General features: G+C 43.2%; 1 protein-coding gene across 1 annotated transcript in view; it reads right to left on the reverse strand.

Moving 5' to 3' along the window:
* Window positions 1–853: 853 nt before the first annotated feature.
* The window catches only part of CFAP20DC (CFAP20 domain containing), a 197,980-nt gene continuing 180,245 nt past the window's right edge, over window positions 854–18,588 (reverse strand). Inside the window, exons 16-17 of the mRNA XM_075286776.1 lie at window positions 8,115–8,218; window positions 854–1,188 (exon numbers count right to left, since the gene is read on the reverse strand). Coding sequence (XP_075142877.1) covers window positions 1,076–1,188; window positions 8,115–8,218 — 217 coding nt within the window. The 3' untranslated portion in view covers window positions 854–1,075. The remainder of the gene's footprint in view (window positions 1,189–8,114; window positions 8,219–18,588) is intronic.

The following is an 18,588-nucleotide window of genomic DNA, read 5'->3' on the forward strand; positions in this document are numbered from 1 at the left end:
CAATAAAGTGAATAATCTCAGATAGTAGCCAAACAAAGCAGTTTTTCTGAAGCAATGTATTTAGGAAAAGTTTGAAATCCACATAAGCTAGCAGTATAGCTATAAATAACAATAAAGTGTTAATTATCTACTTTCTGACAGTGGAAGGCTGAGTATCAAGTATCATGAATCTTCTCGCTGCAGTGCACTAGAGGGCAGGATTCATAAGCCATTAAAGGGAATCAGATAGGAGATCAAAGAAGTTTTTTTTTATTTTTTTGCAGATTGGGAGCCTCATATAGGGCTCACAATGTAAATTTTTTTCCTATCAGTATGTCTTTGTAGAATGGGAGGAAACCCACACAGACAGGGAGAACATACAAACTCCTTACAAATTTTGTTCCTGGCAGGATTCAAAACCAGGACTCCAGCGCTACAAGGCTGCAGTGCTAACCACTGATCCACCGTGTGGCCCCACAGGGATCAAACAAGATTGTCCAGCCCTAATGTGTTGAGGGTGACACAGACTTCTGCGGCCTCTATAATTAGATTATTGCTATAGGGGTGTCCTATACCAAAGACCCCTGACTCGCCTTTGCGTGTCCACCTGTATGTCGTGGAAATAGTGGTTGTCTTGTATAATTCGGTAGATTTTGAAGGCAATGATTGTTTTTACTGGATGCTTCTATTCTTCTACAGGAACTTCTGAGCATCGGAGTCGTCTTATCTTCGTTGGTCTCATAGATTACAGGTGAGAGGCATTTCTGGTTGCGGACCACAAACTAATGGCACTTCCAAAACGTATGTGTGGATGATGTTGAAGACACAGATTTCACTCCGGACAATACGTTATGTCTTGGTTTTCTAGACAATGAGCTACAGAAGCACCAAGGTGTCGGGAAGTCACATATATTCAAAAAAGAAACTTTATTATTTTTTATTTTAGGTCCTTTAACTTTTTTGAAAACCCTTTTGACAAACCTGAAGGAAGTAGTGGGCCTGTTCCGTGAACGTGTCCTCAGAGCGCCATGTTTTAATGATGAGCTCAATGGCCAGAAATATTGGTACATTATATAACAATGTGACAGATCTTCCCCTAAGCCAGCTCATAGTACTTTCCAGTCTCTGGGTCAAAATAACAGTTTAGACAGGGGTCGTATAGCAAGGTCAGAATGTCTTCTTCTTCCTCCGCACCAATCCCGTCATCACCTGTAGGGTAAGAAACAACACAGTGTAAGAACACGTAGTCTCAGTAGCCAGTGTAGGATTCCCAAGTGATATTGTAGTCCTATGATTTTACATTCTATTTGGGTCCCGATGATCTCCCGACATGACCGGACTCCCATCTGCACAGCAAGACCGTAAACCTATCGCACGTTATTTTACTTACTCTATTGTTAACCTTCCATATGCTATCAATAGTCAAAGAAAATGTAAGTGTGCTGACAAACAATAGCGCCTTCTATCATGTTTTTACGTGGGTGTCAAAGTATTCTTGTGATGGGTTTTCTATCTTCGGTGACTTTGGAATAAATATAACATTTTCTCTTAATTCATTTACTGATGGATTCAACATTACAATGCTAATAAGCGGGATCAGTATACGGAATAATAATAGAAGAGTGCAGAGTGTAATAATAGTAGGAGGACTATATACCTTAAAGAGAAAAATTGTAGGATCGTTTTGATGTAGCTGGAGTAGCGGGAAAGAGCACTGATGTGCAAGGAGGGGTACAAAAAGGAAAGGGCCAATGATACACAGATGCAGGGGCGTAAATAGGAATGGCGGGGCCCAAGGCGAACATTTGACATGGGGCCCCCTCGCCCCCACAGATCTCCCCTCCCCACACAATCCACATTCCTGCACACACTATTATACCCCATAGTGGTCCCTACATGCTATTATGCCCCCTAGTGGCTCCTGCACATACCATTATGCCCCATAGTGGCCCCTGCACACAGTATTATGCTCTATAGTGGCCCCTGCAGACACTATTATGCCCCATAGTGGCCCCTGTACACAGTATTATGCTCTATAGTGGCCCCTGAACACACTATTAAGCCCCATAGTGACCCCTGCACATACTATTATACCCCATAGTGGCCCCTGCACAAAGTATTATGCCCCACAATGGCCCCTTCACACAGTATTATGTCCCATAGAAGCCCACCCATGATCTATTATTATACTGTGGGGCCTTCTCAGACCCCAGAGTATAATGATCAGAGACCCTGGGGAGGATACAAACATAAAAAAAACACTGTTACTTACCTCTCCCAGGCTCTGGTGCACTCCCCACAGATTTCTTCAATGTTGGACCAAACGTCGCCTGACCCAGGCCAGTGATGCGACGCATAATGACGCTGGCTTAGACCACATGAGGTCTAGGATCTCACCAAACAGGCCTGAAGCCTGCCAGAGCAAAAGAGGGGTAAGTAACAATGTTTTTTATGTTGTCTTCCCTCCACTGGTCCTCCGATTGTTATACTGTGGGCCTCTCCCGTTTGGCCACAGGAAAATGGCCAACCGACATGTGCAGTTGGCGGTTTTGGACCAAGATGTGATGGAAGCGTGCGAGAAAAGGCGGAGAAGAAGACAGAGCCGTCACTGGCGAGTTTTGAAGCAGCACAAGCTACAAGAAAACTCATTTATATAAGGAAGAAAGAAGATATTTCTCAGGAATGGCAGCGCGGATCAGAACAATAAAGGTAAGAGAAGAATGGCCTGAGGCACTGGAGCATCATAGGTTTTTTCTTCTTTCACACCTTCCCCGGCCTAAAATGATATATGATCCTGGACAAACCCTTTAACCCTGGAAAAACCCTTTTAAGGACTCCGATGTCCCACAATCCAAATTAGATACAGAAATGTAATATACTAGCAAAAATCTCAGGATGTAATGCACATCACAACCACTGGGTGGTTCCACACAGACATACATTAGATAGCATAGACATCTCCCAACAGAGTATCCCAAAATCACGTTTTTTTAAAAATCAAAGCTGATCATCTTTTGCCACTTATCTCGGGATATGCCAAACAAAGAGGAAAGGTAAGGAAGGACGTATCTGATATATCTGTACCGTTTGAAGTGAACAAAAAAAAATGTATCTGACAGCTCCTTCCTGTACAGTGGGATACTGTGTAGTATACTTTTTTTTTCCAACATAGGAGCCTATGGGCAGAATGTGTCACTATATGCCATATGGTAGAGCCATCTAACAATATACACTCTACTATGGACCTGTAATGGAAGGTTAAAAAGGTAATGTGAACAAAGCCTTAGAGTGCTCCTTTGTTTGTGTTACTTGTATCACCATGAACAGAACAATTTTCCATCTGTATTTCAACATGTTTTGCGATCCCTCTGACGTATATACGCCGAGTTTATAGAAATGATACTTTGAGAGCATCTTGTCAATAAAGCGCATCAGCCGAGCGAGATGAAATCTCAGAACTAATAACTGGGACACAGGTGGACACAAGACATGAGATCAACAATGACTTCCCAGGCTATATTGTATGGACAGCAATATTCACTGCCAATAAGATCCCAGATACAGGACAATAACATAACTCATGTATGCCAGGGGCAAGGTGATTCTTCATCACTGGCACAGCTGCCAGCCACTGGTAATGTATCAGTCTATGGTGAGGTCATGATCCTAGAACCCGATGGTCCTTCATTTTATTGCCAATAATCCTTCAATCTAAAAAGTCATAACTTTCCCAATTACTATACTTAACAGTCTCAGGACAGGTATGGCTGGGTAATGCACTGTAAGGGGAGGATATAACTATAAAAACACATCAGCTAACTATCTCTATATTCCAGTACATTGTATGCTTAGAAAATATATTTTAAAGCATACAGAGATCTAGCTACTCAAATCAGGGGTATAACTATAGGGGGTGCAATCACTGCAATCACTGCAGAGCCCCAAGGGTTCCTCTGCAGACATGTCAACTACGGTTGTGCCGATCTTGAGATTTTAGGATAGATTTTACAATCTGATTTCCGATCATTTTCCAGTTGATCCCGATCACGATCGTGAAATTTGCTTGATCGCCAATCCTGATCTGATCTTTCCTGATCCCGATCGCTCAACCCTAGTCAATGCTTCTCTATGGGAAAAGTCACTTTTAGGGCTGAGCCGATCTTGAGATTTCAAAATCTGATTTCCGATCATTTTACAGCCGATCCTGATAACCAACGTGAAATTTGCTCGATCGCCAATCGGAATCCGATCTTTTCCGATCCTGATCGCTCAACCCTAATGTCAACTCAACTAAGATTCCAGTGAGTGCCACCACCCAACTGGTCACCTAGTAGTCTCTTTTACCTGGATCATTACAATTCACTTCTCTGTGACATCACCTCACTGCAGTGAATATTAATGAGGAGGTTCCCAGGAGATCCTCTAGGAATTTAGGGTTTAACTTTATTCATTTATTTTTCATTGAGTGTGAGCCGGGATTTGAACCCAAGAAACATAGGCTGTTTTCCTACTGACTGAGCCACAAGCTCTATTAGTTTCAGGAGGTTTTTTTTCTTATATAAGCTGCAATAGTATTGTACTGTGTATTGTATATAGAGAGGTCATTCAGGGTAACCTGTTATTAAAGGGGTTATGCCATAAAAAGTATTTATTTTATTTTCAGGATAGAGGATAAAATACCTGTTCGCTGGGGGTCTGAATGAGGGTCCTTTCCCTCCAATGTACATTCAGCCTGACTGACTGAAGCCAGGGTAAATGTAGGCATGACTGGTAGGCATGACCTTGTTGATCAGCTGTTTGAAGCTGCAGGGTCAGTGGGGTCTCAGGTGTTGGAACCCCACTGATCGGTAAAGGATTCAGTAGAACTAATAGATTATTCTTTCCAACCTCTCTGTTCAGGAGTCCAGTGGGCGGTCTTAACTTTGTGTTTGATAGGTACACATGTCAAGATAACTGTTAGTCCTTCAGTAGGACAGCCCACTGGACTCCTAAAGCCCAGAATGAGCAGTGGTTCTACTAAATAGGTAGACCAAACGTTACAGGTAGAGATGGGCGAACCTCCCAAGATTTGTTTTGTTTCGGGTGCCTCGAGTCCCTAATTTTGTTAGAATTTCCCCTCCCCAGGACCTTCACCTCTTTTACTCTGGAGTCTGAAGAGACCCTAGACTATAATAATCTACCACAATGTATTCCGCGGTGCCCATTTTTTGTTAGTCCGAGACGAAGCCCAAATTCTTGTATTTTGTTAAAAACCGAACAATTTAGGATATTTGGGTCAACTCCAACTCGTGCTGAAACGGTTTGCCATCTCTAGCACCAGGTTATTTTTAGGGTGAAAGGTAGGGTTGAGCCGATCTTGAGATTTCAGGATCAATTTCAAAATCTGATTTCCAATCATTTTCCAGCTGATCCCGATCGTGAAATTTGCTCGATCGCTGATCGGGGTCCGATCTTTTCCGATCCCGATCCTCAACCCTCTATGGGAAAAGTCACTTGAGGGTTGAGCTGATCTTGAAATAATCTCCGACCTCGATCCCGCTGGAAAAGATCGGGTCGGAATTCCGATCGCGATTGTGAGATTTACTCGATCGCCGATCGGAATCCGATCTTTTCCGATCCTGATCGCTCAACCCTAGTGAAAGGTCCTTTAATAAGTTATTATTGATCTCTGGATATCGCTTCCCATCCCCATGTAGATCAATAAGTGTTTAGCCAGCTACTTATACAGGAGGATCGCTTACGATGTGGCGCGGCGCACACTCCGGCTACTTTGAATTAACCTTTTAAAAATGTCACTGCCACATTTGCTTGTATTATATGTAAGGGTCTGCGTGGCCTTTTAAGTCTTGTGAAGAGTGAAGACCGCCGTAATATTGACTGTTAAATCACTGCTCGCTATTACCGTATGTGCAGGCTACGGCGGGCGAGTCGGCGGTGGGAAATAACTGAGTTACATCGCAGTGGATGGTATTTAAAGGTCGATAAATCATAATAACTCAGCACAATACCTTTTGTTTCTGCAATTGGACATTTCCACACACATTAAACATGAAGGGAGGTGAACGTATGGGGCTTTTATCATTCAGCCCTATTCATTGTTTATCACGGGAATGGCTGTAAACGCCGCTGATATGCAAATGGAGCCCTTGAACTGCAGTCATAATAGAAAATATATTCACTCAATAAAAGGCAGATGACTCAGACTTAAAGCAGTATTATACTGGACAAAAGGAGAAAGTGGCCTTTATGTTCCCAGGGCCATACACATTAGGCTAATGCCGGATGAATCCGCAGATTTCGGTGGACCAGCAGATGATATAACATGCATGGGGTCCTCATGGGGAGGGTTGGGCACTTAAATAGGGACGAGCGAAGTGATTTGCAACGAACCGGATTCAATATGAATTTTCCCAAAATTTTGGATACAGCTGAATCCCAAATTTTTGGGGTTCACCATCCACAAGGCAATACTATACTCTGGTATCTTCAGACCGCAGGAGTATAATAAGTAGGAGCCTAGAGGACGTGCATAAACATAACAAATACGCAGTGCCGCACCTCTCATGAGGCGACCTGAGGCGACCGCTTCAGGCGGCGCTATGCCAGGGCCCCAGGGAGGGCGGCATTTTTGCTAACCTAAGCCAGTCCAGGACAAGCTGTTCTGGATTGGCTTAGCATCACCATCACCGAGCGGCGGATTGGGGCGGCCCTGTGGATGCAGCACTGCTCCAGCGGCCGCCCCTCACGCTCAGGCAGAGAGCAGGTCCTCTCCCTGCCTGCTCTCTGCCTGCTAACGACGCTCGCTCCGCTCGGCCACGCCCCCTCTGCTCGGCCCCGCCCCCTCCTTCGGGGGTGGTGGTGGTGGGGGCGGCATTCTGACATCCGCCTCAGGCGGCAGAAACCCTAGGTTCACCCCTGCTCTTAGGCCTCATGCACATGACTGAGTGTGCAGCCAAGGCTCTACTGAGGGGTGTCCGATACTACGTCTCATTCCGAAATTATAGACCAGATCATATCCATGGCATTGAAGCATGGAATGGAACCCCCCATTGTCATTCGACTGCATTCAACTATAAAATCACACCCCCTTCCCCAGCCTGCACACTTGGCTGTGAGCAGCTAGCCTAACTCATCTCTCCTGGGCTCCATTGCAACATCTGGTGCAGGTCCCCATCCATTTCAAGCCTCTTCCGGCCTCCTATCAACAGTCCTGGAGCTTGTGAATGGGTCTCAGCCGTCATGTGTGGTGCATTGATGTCATGATACATAGATACAAGCATCGCAACATTGGCTTGACCCTTCTAAAGCCCCATGCATACTGGGCAGTCCAGACTGGAAAATTTAGTCTGTATATCGTTTGGATATCCTGATCAGATCCTAGTCAAGACATGGAAGTGGGAGTCCCTACCTCCTTGCTGCTCTACTCATCTGTACTGTATATAGGGTGGACAGAGATACAGTTTTCTGGCCTTATCATTGTACTCTTAGCTTTGTTTTGTGTTTCTTTAGCGTATTCACTCAGTTTGACTGAATTGTATCACAACAAGGACAATGATAAAAGACGTTTCCAAAAACAGCGCCACTCTTATCTATGGCCAATATGTGGAATTACAGCTCAGCTTGATTCTCACCTCCGATTCTATCTTGTGACCACATTATTAACTTCAGCCCATTAGCTATAATTCCCTGGTAGAAGCCGAGCTCCCAGCTATGATGACGATATTATTCCATCTATATGTATATCAATTTTCATCTAATATTTTTCCGTTAATTTCAGTCCTTGCCCGGTTTCGCGGCCTCTATTGTCCTGTCATAAGCAATTACAAATGTACATAGCTGATAGGATTCCCAATTTCAGAGGTCTAATGTATTTTGGATAGTACATCACTAAGACATCTCCATCCCTTGGGCTCCGAGCATACGGCTAAGATTTATGAGCCCTCTCAGTGAATTTTCCATTGCGGGAAAAAGAGCGACAATCATATGGTTAGGCGATATTACAGCAGGCTGCATTGTATGTAATGTCGCCGCTGACATTTCCCACGTTTCTCAAAGGAATCCCTGAGGTTCTTCGATTCATAAAATTGCTTATCTTTAATTGAGATTTTTATCTATGGATCCTATAGGCTTCTTACCTTCATTACAGCTCAGTCTGGATTCCTTCAGCTTGAGTAAAGGGTCCGCATTGTGATTCTGGCTCGTTGGGATGATAGGAGGGCTGAAGGCATTTAACCAATCCCTGGCGACAGAAAAGAAGATGTTACCTATCAATGTTTTCAGTTTCGCCTCTTCAGGACATTTATTATTGTTATACCTCTGAGTCCTCGCAGACAAGCTCGCTCATTCTTACGTTTCATCTGTAATGTAGCCTTATGTGTCTGCGATGTCTCAGAATCCGGATGTATTTTCTGCTCCTGATAGCGGAGCACTGTCCATCTTTTACTAATAGCTGACACCAGAAGACATTGACGCTTTGATTTTCTGATATAGAGTCAAAATGACTGCTCAGTGCAGCCACCACTAGAGGGAGCTGAGCTGCTTACTGCATACTGGCTATACATTGAACTCATGGAGAATATAGTAGGGAGGATTTATCAAGATCGGTGTTTGGTGCATCAGTCTTGCGTCACTGGAGAATTCATCTAACTTATGCCTTTTCCTAAATTAGTCCCCCCTTCCCGTAGCTCATAGCTGGCATCATTTACATCAGAAAAATGCCATAAACTATGCCAATGGTCCTGCCTATACCATTCCTCCTTCCTGGAGGGTGCCATAAAAATTCCAATGGCAACAATTTTTGTTGCAAGTAGAATTTTTAAACATCACTAATGTTAGGTTTGAAACATTTTTATGCCACTTTATGCAGCAAGCCCCCTCTAGTGGTAACTGCAGGAAGCCAGAATTGTATTATTCAACTATTAGGGCTCTTTCACAAGGCAAGAAATATGGTTACATGTCGGACTGCATTACCCAGTCCAAGAACTAAGACTTACATCTTACTGGTTTGACATAAGAATAAATCAGTTTGATGCTGTAAGCTCAGTCTACTCTAAGTAAGACACCAACAGAGCCAAGTGCGAATGCTGGCCGGTGGCCATTTTTGGGAGGCTGCTCCTGCATTAAACTACAAGAGCAAGAGCAGCCTCCCAAAAATGTCCGCCGGCCGGCATGCACAGTTGGCTATATTAGTGTCTCACTGGCAGAGCCAACTGCGCAGGCATCGGAGGTGACACAGGAGGAAGACAACAGAGAAGGGGAGGATCCAGCTGAAGACAGAGGCGGCGCAGGATCGTGTTCTCGAGCAGCAGTGGGGACGCCCTCATCACATTTTCAGTGCTGGGGCCCGCCCCCATCGCTGCCAGAGAACTAATTTACATACCGGTAAAAACCGGTATTTCTAAGGACCGGCACAGCGGAGATCACATCTAAAGGTAAGAGACGAATAGCCTTTCTAAAGGCTATTCCGATGTCTTATCCACAAAAAAACGAGGTTTTAATGGTAGAATCCCTTTAAGGAGAGATATCATCCCCAGAACCTGTAAATATCAGCACGTCCTATCCTAAACCGACAATGTGGAGTGGCTTATAGAACCCCACCTCAAATTGTAAGGTCCTGCTCAGGTTCGGGGCAGGACCCGGTGATCTGGTGTCGGGTCCATTGGATAGAACTTAACGCCCCTATTTTATTGACAGGTTCTTTACCATCCCCCTATATACATTGCAGATAAAACCCCAGAAAATTCTACAACAAGATCATATTGCATTTTTTTTTATAACTTTTGATTTTGTTGCACTATTTGGCGCTCATTCTCAATATGTCACAGTCTAAAGTGTGACTCAAGACTGAATAACAAAGCTGTCTTAAACTGTGAACGCCTAACATGACACTTGCTAAGACACTTTAGCAACGTGGTAATGATCAACACCAGGATTCCTTCAGATCATCGCCGGCTGCTGCGGGGATGCTGACAGGCCGACAAATGCAAGACACACCACAAAATACAAGTTGTTTTGTAAGGAGAACACTAAATGTGCATTATGGCGAATACACAAGGGTCTCCCCGCAACAATATCATAGTGGAATGTGGAATCGTTTATTATAATGTTCTAAACTGAAATAAGACGTATAAAAATAATGCAAATAACCCCAATAAATGAACAGATAAAACAATTATTTATCTAAATACAAGAGAAATATGTAATTTGGGTAGAATAAATCTTTAATTTAAAGGGTTTTTCTGGACTTTAATATTGACGGACCAATGCTCAGAATCAGCTATTTTAAGAGCTGGGACACTCTAGAACAAACACAGCGCCACATCTTCTGTAGTGGCCATGACCGGTACTGCAGCTCGCTCCAATTCAATGAGCCATTTACAACCATTGTAAAGTATATGAAACGTTATGCTAGCGGGAAATGCTAGTATTTATATAACTGGCAATCTGTACCGATGAGTATACAGGAAGACATAAGGATCTGTATCTGGCTTTGACTAGCTGTGGGCGTATGACTACACAGTTAGGCACATATGTTTGGGAATGACCTCGAATGTCATGCATTAGCTAACGGTTTATCTTCTCAGCCCAGAAGGAAAGTAATGAGGCATATTCTGATGAATTAGGGACACTTAGTTATGCGTCATCTAGGCTCCGAGCTGTAATCAATACAATCAACATGCAAAGACCGATCCTGCGTTCTGTGCCAAAGTGGAGGAATACTAAGCAGCCCATGTCCTGACATTGGAAGTAAGGAAAAGGGAAAAAGGGAGGTCGGGGATCTCACAAGTAGAATTTCAGGAAATTATCTCCATAGCCTGAGACAAGCAGATGTCAACACCTCGTGCATGGGTATTCCTACTGTATACAGTGAAAGCAAATCAATACGTTATACTGTGAATGTCTGGTGGCCGGGGTCCCACTACTGGGTCCTGCTTATGAACAAAGGAGCTCTTATCAGGGTTGGAGTTGGGTGTTGTCGGAGTCTGAAAAAAGTTGAATTATTTGTCATTATAATATGCAATTATATTGTATAATTAGATATATTGTTTGTTACATGTTTACTGTCATGGGAATCAATCACTGGCCTTTTTCTGAGTTAGACGATCTCTGACCATAGGTGTCAGCCATTTATGGAGTCACAGAAGGTGTCGGAGTCAGGCGGTGGAAAAATACTTGGTTTGTGCATTGGCTTTCCAGGGCTCCACAGCCCTGGCTCCTATGTTATTGTCTTTGTTCTTTAGCACTGTACCAAATTTTGCCACCCTGGTTAATCTTGGCTCATTTGCAAAAAGCCATTGTAACAGCCATTGTGGAACTCTTACTGGTCAGACCCACAACCATGTGCCATCAATATTTATAGTACTAAAAACCTTTTAGTAGGTTAAAGGTGTATTTCAAGACAAAGATATTGATATCAATATCAGATTGGAGGGGTTTCAATATCTGGGACCCCACCAATTATACGTTTGAAGAGACTGCAACATTCCGACAAGTGACGCAACATCTTAACTACTTGCCACTTGTCAAACCAAGAGGAATGGTTAGAACACATGTATTCCACATAAATCTGTAGAAAAATTGGAATTATCCGGGACATAAGAAAACCAGTGATACTTCTTCAGTAACAGAGCCACTCCGTGGTACAGACATCTGACCTCACCTGGCAAGTAATGGTGCACCTGAAGAAGAGCTTGTGGAGCTCCATATGCATTGTGCAGTACGTTTTTGTCCAATAAAGGTCATATATTTCATTCACCTTGTCGACACTCCAATCTGTGGACCAGAGAGCGCAGACGTCCATCTCTATCCACTGGCCTCCTTCCTTCCATTACCGTCTGGTCTTCGGTGACCAGTCTGTGCATTCTGTAGCCACCTCACCCTCTAGGCTTCCATTGGTGTTGTGACTCAATCACAACACCTGAAGGTGAGGGACCAACTGCTCCATTTCTCTGTACATTTTTATTTCCAACATCCATTGCAAACTCATCTACACTATAAGCACGCTCGGTGTTCTCCCCCGTTTTTGTACTCCTTTGTACAGGGTGTGCTTGGAGTTGCACCTAGGTCCCATTTATTTGCAGCAACATTCGCAATCCATAGATAATGCTGATACTGTTTCTCGAAGAAGTCAACAATGGTTTTTCTAATTTCATACCAATCCTTACATTTTGCAAAAAAAAACCTACTCCTATACTTTACTCGTTGTAAGTGACTGTCTACATAACTATGGGATAGTGTCACTAATGGAAGACACAAATGGTGCCAATTTGACAACACTAGGCAAGAAACAATGAGCCCCAAATATTCATTAACTTATTGAAACGATAGGTCTGAGTCCCGTCCATTCTATAAGAGTCTGGAAGTTATGAGAAAGTTCATGTAATGTAAGGGGCAACCCCGTTCCCGGGTCCTAAAAGTGAGTATGGAGAAGCATCTCATCATGTTCCTATATTGTTATTTTGGCTTCAAAATATCATTAAATCAGCACAAACCGACAGTTATCATTTCCTGCACATTTTTCACAGCGCACCGCTGCCTGACTAAGAGTAATCTGTTAATCTGTTCCGTGCCACACAATCTGTCAAAATGACAGATACATTCTCTCCTTAATACATAATATCTTCATTTACTGTAGGCCTTGGTGGGACTTGCCTTTTCTGGCAGTAACATTGGGGAAATCACTTTCATTTGTTTCACTGTTGTGCAGCTCTCGGATATTAGCGGGCACGTTGCTTATTACCCAATGTGTTCCATATATGACTCCGATGATGCAATTTACAGGGTTATGTTACCAGATGAGAGTAGAGCGCTATATACTAATGTGATACAGTGAGCGTCGAGCCATGCTTGGGGAAACACGACACCATTGCTTCTTCTAAGATGAGATTCGCATTTCCATTATATCTGTGGAGCTCATCTTAGAACTATGTACTGTGCTTCTTCTAACCAAAATCTTTTCTTCCCTTTTTCCTCTTAAATTATCACATTTTTGGCCATTTCCTCGAAACAAATCTTAAAGGGGTATTCACAACTCAAGGATCCTAGCTCATTTCCTAAATACATTACTTTAGCAATGCTGCTTTGTTTGCCTGCTATGTTAGATGATTCCTCCCATTATATGTACAGCTCGGTGGTCTGGACAATCAGGTCAGCAAATTACAGTTTGCTGATAAAGACTCGGACAGTGTATTTATTTCTCTATGTAAATACAAAGAAAACATTGAGTTTGCTGCAAGTCTGTTCTCTGTAAAGAATGGTAAGTGTTCTATAAAGACACGTTGAATGTAATATACATTTACTGTGCATATTATTCAATCTGAATTTATACTAGATTTCTAGTAATGATAATAAATAATCTCTCATGGTAAAGTCAAAGTCTATATCTATTGAGATACTTCATAGTGATCTGTCCATCAAACAGTCAAAGCTGCTTCCCACCAGCTTGCTGAAGAATGCAGGAAGTGAGAAGAAGAAAAAAGGAAATGGGAAAACCCCTCTAAAGGGGCTATCAGGCTAAAAGTATTGATGACCTATCCTAAGAATAGGGGATCAGTTTCAGATCTGTCGGGGGCTGAACCCTGAATCATGTGTTCTAAGCAGATGATACACAAAGAATAGAACAGGAAGCAGACAGCTCCATTTTCTATGTAGTGGCCAAACTAAGTCATTGCAGCCTAAGTCCCATTAAAGTGACTGGGAACTGATCTGCAGTACCAGGTCTTCCCTCTACACGGAGAACAGCACTGTCTACTTCTTGCTCTATTCTCTGTCTATCAGCTGCTCAGAACAAGTAATTGAAGGGGGTTCTGGGTGTTGGAGGCTCAGTGATCGGATACTAATGAACTATCCTTATGAGAAGTCATCAATGTTTTTTAACTGGGAAACACATTTAAGGCTCCTAAAGTCCTATGCTGATATATGGGCTGAGTGGCCATGTGGGCCAGCCAAGGCTCTGAGGTCTGAAGTCAACTTCTATATTACAGTAAACCCTCTGAAATGAGACAGTATGGTCATGATAGTGTAATGTAGATTACATATTGAACAAATCTACCTGAAAAACTGAATAACTTTGCAAACACACTCCACTACATATGCTGATTTACAGAATGTATTATACTATAGAGCTGCATTCACCATTCTAGAGGCTTCAGAGCTGAAATTATTCAGTATTCCTTGCATGTTCAATGTCCACCCAGCACTTTTTTTTTTTTTTTTTTTTTTTTTTTAGCATTTTGGGAAGTGTCATCTTTAGCAAGTGCAGTAACAATCTCTGAATTAGATGAAGCAAATTCATCTTCTATATCATAGGTTTGTCTAAACTGGTAGGAATGCATCTGTCAACAAGCTTGGTCATACATGCGAACACGAATCTTGTGACATTGTGTAGACATCGGTAGCTTTACCCAATAACAACAGCTATCCAGATGGGACAATCACTTTTCGACTTTTGGAACCAGCAAGATTGGATTCATTATGTAAATGAGGTCGCTAAGCATCTACACTGGAGACCTTGTGTTCTGTATTTGGGGAGGGGTACTGTTCTCCTTGTGCAGAGATGCAAACTAGCTCTGTTTCCAAACAAGAAAACTGCGCCACTTGCATCATATGTTTGAAGGCATCTAATAAGTCAATGTCCGATCCTTCAAACAGGTCTCATAACATGACTAGGATGGAAGCCAAACCAGACAGCTGGTTCCTCCAGCCAACCAGAACTCTACTCTGCACGGATGAAAGGGAAGCACTCTGAAATATATGTCTGCAGATGAGGGTCTGCTTTGGCTTATATCTTAGCATGTTTTAGAGTTGACTTACAGGATAGCTGCTTTCCGGTGGGTGGAACTAGGTGCACAGTTGTCCTGTTTTATTGTAAAGACCTGCAAAACATGCCTTACAGGGTTGGGGTATGTACATGACTGCAACTACTGAATTGTTTCACTGCATGTAAACTAAAAATACATATGCATATAGTCTTAAATGAGGTATTAAAATATTCCACTGTTTTGCATCTAAAGATTTTATGCAGATCTTTGTGTCTCCATGATTACAGACTACAGAGAAACCATGTGTAGTCTGATTCTGCAAGTCCAACTCTTCGTGCCCTTTATTACACAGTCCAGACACATTAATGTGACCACCTGTCAAAATCCAGAATAACCACCTTTGGCAGAGTGGACCGCTGCGAGACGTGCAGGAAGAGAGGGGATGTTCACTGGGATGTTGAGCCATGCCGACTCCAGTGCCGTGGCCAGCTGCGCTAGGTTACGCGGTTGAGCATCCATGGCGCGAACAACCCGATCAAGGTGGTCCCATAGATTCTCGATTGGGTTCAAGTCCGGGAAATTTGCTGGCCAAGGGAATACGGTAAACTCATCCTGGTGCTCCTCCAACCACGCATGTACACTGCACGCTTTATGACATGTCGCATTGTCCTGCTAGTAGATGCCGTTGTCCTGAGGAAAAACAATTCACACGTAGGGGTGAACATGGTCCGCAAGGATAGATGCATACTTGTGTTGATCCATCGTGCCTTCCACAATGATGAGTGCACCCAGATGGCTGATGACACGTGCCTTCTGCCATTGGTTATTCAACATTGACGTCAAAAGTAGGCGGTGGTCACATTAATATGACTGGACTGTGCAGGTGCTGTGACACTGTCTCCAGTGCAGCTGGTTTTGTTCTTTAGCCCCCCACCATTCCTGAGCAATCGGTACCGGGATGGAACAGGTGGTGGAAGGTTCACTTTCAAGTCGCACTCAGCACTGCTATATCTACATGCCAAAGCTTCCTTATACACATGTATCAGATGTATGCATCTAATTTACTGCCAGAGTCTATTTTCTTATATTTTCTATACTTGCTGTCAAATTTATCTGTCACTTTGCTCGTGAAGCTGTTAATGTACAGATATACATTAATGCACCGATATAACCCGTTTTATAGATGGTTATTTGCATATATATGAGAAGAAAACTGTCACTTGGATATCAAAAGAAAAACTTTGGTTCAAGTGAGTCATACAGTAGAGAGCCCACACCTCCAATCTTATTCTTTCTCGAGTACTTGAAGCCGAGGTTGAGATGATTTGTGCCGTAGGCATACAATAGCTCGCATTGTCTGAGTGCGTAAGCATGCCACTTGCTCTTTATTTACTGTGGATCCCCCAGGTCTGAGTGGGCGCCAAAAGAAGCATTGATAAGAAAGTAAACATGTTTATTTGTTCTCTTGTTTATTTCGGAGGTGGGAGCTTTGCTAAAATACACTGTTAAGGGCTCTACAGCCGACAAATAAAAGCTTTGGAAGGGTTCCCCAGGGCTGACACATAATGGAGATGCTGCTCGAGAAGATTGCACTCTATATCATGAAATCTATGACATATAGGTATCATGCAAAGAACTTGGTCATCAACAAGCTTGGAGTGGTGTTCATGTTCTCCTCAGGTATAAGTGCTGGAGATTTTGTTAATTCCCTGATATTGTAATCTACACTGGGGGTCTCCAAAGTGTGGCTCTTCTGTTTTTAAGACAATTCTTGAACAGTTCTCCGAGGTTGATAGGGAATGCTGTGGGTTCTAGTATCTCAAGAAGTGGAGAACCTCAGAGTGGAGACCAAAGTCCTACACTTTTGAGCCAAAGACCAAAATGGCTACAAAAGGAATGGGAAATAAGTCCATTATTCTCAACCTTTTCCATTTACAAAAACCTCAGTTGATTCAGAAGATGTTAAAAACCTCCCTGAAATGGCTTTGCCATAAAGTAGAACAAATTCCTTCTTGGCCTCTACTGGCCATCCATACCTGGATCAATAGTCTACAGCAATACGAGTAAATCTTTGCGTCAAGGCCATGGTAGTCTACATGCTTATGGGAATAACTTTCTATCTGAATTTGCCAGACACCATAAAAATTAGCTTAATGTCAGCCAAACATACCAGTTGACCATCTTGTGTGTATGGAGGCCTCCAGATTGAAGGATTGGGCAGTTGGATTTCAATATGTCCAATTCTTTTGTCCTTGTAAAGAAGAACCACAAACCAGGTTGTCTGGTCACAGCTTCCTCCCACTTACTATTAAGAATACATTGGTATGTGGGGAAAGGGTGGTAAGAGATAGCTGTTGGCCAAACAAGATGTAAAGAGGACCTTTCACCACCTCCACAACTCCATTCATTGTAGCCTACTGTTTCTGAGTAGGGTTGAGCGATCGTGTTCGGAAAAGATCGGATTCCGATCGGCAATCGAGAAAATTTCTCGATCGTGATTCGATCGGAATTCTGAACACAATCTTTTTAGGTGGGATCGAGATCGGTGATCTTTTCTCACAATGCTTTGTTTAGCCTTCACACTGAGTATACGCTGTATACTCAGTGTGAAGGCTCCGCTGCAGGTCCATAGGAATGAATGGAAGCAGCCGACACACAGCCTTAACCCCCTGCATGCCGGTTGCCTCCATTCATTCTAATGGGAGACTAAACTAAACATCTGTAGTAGCTACTTACCTCCAGAGATGGCTGGTCCGGTGCTCGGTGTGTTCTCCTTCTGCCTCTTGCTGCCGCTCCATGCTGGTCTTCTCGCTGCCCCGCCTCCTTAGTGTTTAAAGAGCTAGGAAGGCGGGGCTTGTGGCTTAGGAGAGTGTGGGTGGGTACGGGGCGGGGAGACGTGACGTCTCCCCTCCCGGTACCCGCCCACACTCTCCTAACCTGGCAGAGAGGGGGCAGCGAAGCGAGAAGAACAGCGTGGAGCGGCAGCGAGAGGAAGAAGGAGAACACACCGAGCACCGGAGCAGCCATCTCTGCAGGTAAGTGGACACCAGGGGGGACTAAGTAGCCAGAGGATTAAAAAAAATCCACTGGCTACTTTAGTGATTCACTACACAGCGTAGATTCTAACAATTGTTAGATTCCATGCTGTATAGTGAATAGGATTGCTTTTAAAATCTGATCTCCGATTAATAAAAAAATCCCATTGACTTGCATTGGGATCGGGATCGAATGAAAAATGATTGGAAATCGGATTTTAAAATCGATCCTGAAAAGTCAAGATCGGCTCAACCCTATTACTGAGCATTCATCTCTGTTAGTTTCAGCACAATTATGTTCTCTAGACAGGTGTAGGCTGGAACAGAAAGACAGGACCTCCCACCATTGCACTGGAATCTGCATCTGTGGTTCATAGATGACCTCAATGGATGTTCTTCAGTGTCCCCTTTCAACGTGTTCTTCATTGACACTTTGACTTTGCAAACAATATTAGGCACGGGAGTTGTTTCAAGCATATCCAGTGCACACAACCTCCCTTATTATCTCTTGTTTGTCCTACCATCCAATATATCTCATAAGTTTCTTAGGTATTGTCCTAGACTGGCCATGCACAATGAACTCTACCAGTGTGAGATGTAGAAGATCTGGCCAAATTACCCAATCGCTGGAGATTTTCTAACACTTTGTACACAACTTGTCCACTGTTGATCACTTTGCACATGGCATGACCCTAAACAAAAACATCCCAATGAGTTCACATAAACGTAGAGTATGGCCACCTTAAGTTTCCAGACTGTTTCCCTTTCTGTAAGTAAATTCGATGAAGAAGCCAGGGGTGCTTTCCTGCTTAATT

This window comes from Leptodactylus fuscus, chromosome 9 (genome assembly GCF_031893055.1).
Source record: "Leptodactylus fuscus isolate aLepFus1 chromosome 9, aLepFus1.hap2, whole genome shotgun sequence".
In the NCBI taxonomy this organism is placed as follows: domain Eukaryota; kingdom Metazoa; phylum Chordata; class Amphibia; order Anura; family Leptodactylidae; genus Leptodactylus; species Leptodactylus fuscus.